We start from the raw sequence: 6,447 nt of genomic DNA on the forward strand, positions 1-6,447 counted from the left end.
CTCACAGACACTCAGGTTAAAACAGCCCACTCCAAAGCCAAAAACACAGCATCAATGGGACCGGATGGTGTCTCAGGCTGCATCCTACATGAGCTCAAAGATGAACTAACCCCTCACCTAAACACACTGTTCAAACTCAGCCTCTCTACAGGCTATGTACCCATAGAGTGGTGCACAGCAACAGTTATTCCACTCCACAAAGGTGGAGCCACAATAGACCCTGGGAACTATCGCCCTATAAGCCTGACTAGCTTGGTCTGCAGGGCTATGGAGCGCATCATCATGGAACTTATTAACAGAGACATTGGGAACCTCCAAACACTGGACCATACCCAGTTCAGCTTTGTTAAGGGCATATCATGCCTCCTAAACCTTGTGGACTTCTTTGAGACAGTTACCAAGGCTATAGATGAGGGAAAGGTGGTACACACAGCCTACCTAGACCTTGCAAAGGCTTTCGACACCATTCCCCATTCTGGTATTATAGACAAGCTCACCAGCCTGAACATAAACCCCTACATCACAAGATGGGTTGCCAACTGGCTTATGGACAGAACCCACATGGTGAGAGTTGCGGGAGCTAGGTCCGACACTAAACCAGTTACAAGTGGCATTACCAGGGCTCAGTCCTAGGACCCCTCCTGTTCGGCATATACTTCTCAGAGGTACAGGCAAGCACAGGAGGACTATCGCTGATCAAGTTCACAGGTAACTGCAAACTAGGGGCTATAATTGACTCTCCGGCTGACACAGACATCCTCCAAAAGGGTCTCACTGAGATGGATACCTGGTGTCAAAATCATAGCCTCAAGCTAAATGCCAAAAAGTGCATAGTCATCCCTTTGGAAAAAACAAAGTACCCACAAACTACCACATAGGTGGTAGTCCCCTAAATACAGAAGATGTAATAAGGGATCTGGAGACCCAAGTAGATAGTAATCTCAACTTTGATAATCACATTGCCAAAGTGGTTAGAAAATCCTTCAACGTGGCCCACCTAATCACAAAAGGGTTCGCATCCAGATCAAAAGAGGTCATTATGTCCCTCTACTCATCACTCATCAGACCCATCATAGAGTACAATGCCCCATTTGGGATGTACCTTACAAGACACCTTCAACAGCTGGTAAGACCACAGAAGTACCTCAACAAGAGGTTCACTGGCCTCAAACAGATGCCCTATGCAGCTCGACTGAAGAAACTCCAGTTGTACTCGGTTGCATACTGCCTATTCAGAGGTGATCTCTGCCTGACATGCAAGGCCATGTCCGACCCAGAATTGATGGACATGCTCCACCTAAAGAAAACCATATCCCCTCGAGCCACATGCTCTAGGGATCTAAACCTCACTACAACAATAAATAGGACATGCTGGAGGGATAGATTCATGTCCCAGAGACTTCCCATGCTTTGGAACAAGATTCCAATCTACATTAGGCAGAGCTCCTCGCTAACATTCTTCAAGAGAAACCTTGACGAGTGGATGGGAAACAGAAAGTTTACCCCGGGGATCACTTCAGTGGCTCTGCTGGACAGAGGCACAGGGAACTAATCTAAGGGAGCAGCGAAAGCCAACACATTCTGGCTAGGCTTATAAATGCCTTAGGGCAGATAGCCTAGTACCTACCTATGAACCTGTGAACACACACACATATATATATATATATATATATATATATATATATATATATATATATATATATATATATACATATAGAGAGAGAGGGAGAGAGAGTTAATATACATCAGATGAAGGTGCTGCAGTTCTGAAGTTGATATGCTGCAGTTCCAGGAATGTGCACCCATATCTGTATGAAATATTTGTGAAAAGGTGCATTGTTATTGTTCAGTATAGCTGCTGCTGGTACAAGATGATGGCTTCTGCGTTCTTGTAGATATCTTGTAGGGCTGCAGCTCTGAGAACTCAAGACTGCTAGAGTTGACAACCTGGCACACTTGGTACCTTACTGAGTGACATTATTATCATCCATTTAGAAGGTGTATTTTGTTACTTCGAAAAGGCTTGCTGAGGAGAGTCTCTTGCAAAGGGATGAATATTCAAATTATAAGGGTTGCAGTGACATCATAAATGGACTCCTACATTTACTGTTATGGTGAGTAAGCCATAAAGTTTCACTTTCTGTAGGAGGTGGACTTGGAAATCATCATGCAGCCATATGAAGGAATCTATGTGGAAAATATCTATAACTGGAATTAGAAATGAAAAAGTAACAGGCATCAGCTCTTCAAGTACATATGAAACTGTAAAATGAAGAATTTGCATACAGCATTTTATTTATAATCTTTTTTTGTTTCTTTTCTTTTTGAAGTAATAGCATTAGGATATCCTCAACAGACTGGCAATACAGATGATTTCAGTTTTCCTGAAGAGGATGTGGAAGAACCTGCATATCACTTTTACTCCAGCTTGGATTAATCCCACCTATTTATGACCAGCACTTCAGCAGTGAACTGATCTGTGGTTTATGTTATCAGAAATATGTTTTTTTTGTTGTACTTTTGTAATTTTAGATTTAAACTCTAACAATACCAATGAGCTGATACTAAGTCATGATTTAAATGTACAACACTGACTTTGTTAGATCCAAAGTGTGGGTCAAAGGATTCAGTACTTTGGTAACAGCTATCATGCAATATGTCTTCATGTACATACCTAATAAACTGTATTTTATAGCCAACTTAGAAAAATGACTGTTCTGGAAATTAGACATAGATTATTGTTTTGGATTCCTGTGTGAAGTGAAACAGTTTAACATAAAATAAAGTTATGAAAGATTATTGTTCCTGCTGTTTTGTCATTTAGTTATTTCAATGGTTTGTGATCTCAGGGACTTTAGCACACTAGGCCAGTTTATGAACATTTGCTTCTTTAAGTTCTAGCAAAATCTTATTAATTTTTCAGCAATGCTGTCTATCCCTCCCAGTTTCTGCTGCCCTGCCTTCTTTGGCTTTTGATCTTTCCCATCATCAGTACCTTCTCTGGTGAATTCTGTCGTGACATTATGTAGTCAGCATATTTCAGTTTTATTTTTGCTATCAGATCTCCTAATGAACAGCCTAAGTTTATTTACATGGATATTGATGGATTTGATCTCTAGTACCATGCCTTTTCGCTGCACAGCCTTACTTATAGTCCAACTCTCACTGTCATATATTACTACTAGAAAAAACATATTTTTGGCTATAGAGATTTTGCATGCAGTGTGATGTCACTGTTCTTTAAACATCTTATCTAGACTTACAACAGCTATCCATCCAGCAAGCAATCATCTTTTAAATTCATGGCATGTACAATCACTGTGTGTGGAGATCTTTGAGCTACGGAAAATAAAATCTGTGACTTGCTTCATTTCTTCCCCATCTGTTTGCAAAAACTTGATAGGGCAACATGTCATAATTTTACTTTCTTAATGTTGATGTTGATCAGTAAGCAAGATTTTCTACTTCCTGATTTTCAAACGCTCTTCAACTCTTCCTTGCTTTCAGTCATAAGCGTGGTATAATCTGCATATCTGAGGTTTTTAATAATTCACACAACTTTGATACCATCTGACACGTCTAATCAAATATTTCACGATACATTTATCATATAAATCGAATAGGTGGGGTGACAATAGACTGTGTTATCACACTTCTTTTTCAATACCGAACCAGTCAGTTATTCCCTATTCAGTTCTATTGCTTTTTGCTCTGCATTTAGGTTCCCCAGGAGGTAAGTCAGATGGTACTGTATCCGCCTTGCTCTAAGAACTTGCCCCTTCAGTTTCAACTTTAGATTATGCCCTAAGGTTCTTTACAAATATAAAGAGAAGTAACTGTATATAGAAAAATACAGTGAATAGAATATGTAACAAATATTAGATGATATTTTAACATACCATCAATCTGACGAAATTTACAAGACAAATAAATGCAATAAACCAATATTTAAAATTTGCCTAATTAAAAAAAAGCATTCAGGTATAAAATAAACTGTGCAACAAATTCACTGTGTGACACAATTATGTTCACCATTCTACTCAGACCAGAAATTAAATCCCATGTACCCCAAAACAAACAATAGCCAGAGGAGGCCAGAAGATCCTCAAATCAATAGTCCCTTGAAATATTGCTCAAACATGGGCCAACACAATCAGCAAACCATTCCTCTACAAACATGTTACAATGTTACTGCCATAATTTGTTATAGTACACACAGTCAAAGGCTTTGGAGTAGTCAATAATGTAGAATTAAATAGTTTTATGGAACTCCTTTGCTTTCTCTTCTCTCCAGCTGATTTTGACAATTAGATCTTCGGTATTTGTGTTCCTTCTAAAACCGGTTTGTGCACCAGATAGTTCTTGCATTGTACGTTGCTAGAGTCATGCTTGCGTACATTGCTAGAGTCATGCTTGCGTACATTGCTAGAGTCTAGCTCGCAGGATCTTGAGCATTATCTTGCTAGCATGTAAATAAGTGCAGCAGTTTGATAACTTGGGCACAAGTGCAGCTGTTTGATAACTTGAGCACTGTTTTCCATTGATCTTTTTGTTGGGGATTACAATATAGATTAACCTTTTCCAAACTAATGGCCACTGTTGCATTTTGCATATGTGCTGGTACAGTCCAAGTAACACTGTAACAGCATAATTTTGTAGAATTTTAAATAATTCATTTGGAATTAAAGCATTTCATGTAGCCAGGATATAAGGCCCTAGATCAGAGAACATATTGTATGTATCAGTGAAGTTAGGGTCCTTCTTATATATTTCTATATACTCTTGGCATTTCTTAATAATACCTTCTGCTTGGTCCCTCCCATCTTTGTCTTTTCTCATGGTAAGATTTGTATAGAAGTTTCACTTAATATTGCCAATATTAAATAGATCTGTTGCATTTCCATTTTATCTTCTAGTTTTGTGCATTGCTCATTTGAATATACTTCCTTATTTTGTCTTACTATTCTGTGATAATTTGACATATTTACCTGTATCCTATGCCTTTTGCTCTCATTCTTTCAATGGCCAGTTTTAAAGCCTCAGCAAACCACCATCTTGCATTCTTAATCTTGCTTCTGTTTGGAATGTTTTTTATTGCTACCTCATGGATGTCATAAACTTCTGTCCATAGTTATGCAGGCACTCTATCCATCAGGTCTAATCCCTTAAATCTGTTATTTTCTGCCACTACTTATTCATTTGTAATACTGCTGTGCTGTTATGCACTTGGTCTTGAGGCTTTTCTTCTTTTATTTAATTTAATTATCAACTTTACAAAAGAAGCTGATTATCTGGGACACAGCCGGTTCCAGGTTTTGTTTTTTTGCTGGCTGTGTAGAATTATTTCACTTTTATAATCATTCAAATTTTGGTATTGACCACATGGTGAACTTCATGTTTAAAGCAGTCTCTTATGTTGATGAATAAAAATAATTTGGTATGACTGGTGAATTATTTTGGCAGAATTCTACTAATATATGATATACTTCATATTGCACTCCAAGGCCAACATTGCCCATTATTCCAGTTGCACTTTGACTTCTAGCTTTAGAATTCTAGTCACTTATGATAATTATCCTTTTAGTGTTATTTCCAGAAGGTTCTGCAGATCTTCATTTGACTAGTCAAATTCTCTCTGCAGATCTTCATTTGACTAGTCAAATTCTTCCTGTTCTGTATCTGTAGAAGGAACATAAACTTGTGTCACTGTAACACTGAGTAACTTTTCTTGAAGTCATTCCCTCATTTCTGGGTTATAAATGAGCACTGCTTTTGACACCAGTTTGTTAACTATGATGTCTGATTTATGTATTCTGAAAGATTCTTGTCCACTGTAGAAGATCTAATAATTACTGAAGTAAAGTACCATAACTACATTTTCACTGCATACCAAGATAACGGTTATCATCTTTAAGTGTAAATTTGACATCTATTTTGCTGCTTTAGTCCATAAGATTTTCTTGACAAGAACATTGGTGGACTGCCATTACCTATTCCAGTGGACCATATTTAGACTGTACTCTCTGATGCAATTTGCCTGTCTTGGGTAATCATAAATGGTTTAACTGATAGCTTCACAGCCAAGCAAACTCATTCACAATGACAAAGTAGTGGTCCATAAGGATCATATGAAAGGCAATGGGAAAGATTATAAGACTGAATGCATGTATCTGTAAATATATGGGCATGTTTGTGTGCATGTGTGTGTGACTGAAATGGTTCAACATAAATTAAACACAAGACCTGTAAGACATAAAAGAAATGCCATCTTCTACATGAAATATACATTCAGAGCATGAAACATTGTATTCTTGCATTTAACATCAACACTATAGCTATACGCATCTATATGCAATATATATATCCATTTAAATAAATTCTTACTGCACAAATCTGATGAATTTTAACAAATAATTATGTACTACAATTAATAGCAATATTTCTTTA

At 37.6% G+C, this 6,447-nt stretch overlaps 1 protein-coding gene across 1 annotated transcript in view; it reads left to right on the top strand.

The window, feature by feature from the left end:
• LOC122793166 (hemogen-like) overlaps nt 1-2,804 on the top strand; it is a 209,413-nt gene extending 206,609 nt beyond the window's left edge. The window contains exon 4 of the mRNA XM_044060982.1: nt 2,331-2,804. Coding sequence (XP_043916917.1) covers nt 2,331-2,437 — 107 coding nt within the window. The 3' untranslated portion in view covers nt 2,438-2,804. The remainder of the gene's footprint in view (nt 1-2,330) is intronic.
• Nucleotides 2,805-6,447: the final 3,643 nt, after the last annotated feature.

Source organism: Protopterus annectens, chromosome 2.part0 (genome assembly GCF_019279795.1).
Source record: "Protopterus annectens isolate FY-2018-M chromosome 2.part0, PAN1.0, whole genome shotgun sequence".
NCBI classification, from domain to species: domain Eukaryota; kingdom Metazoa; phylum Chordata; order Ceratodontiformes; family Protopteridae; genus Protopterus; species Protopterus annectens.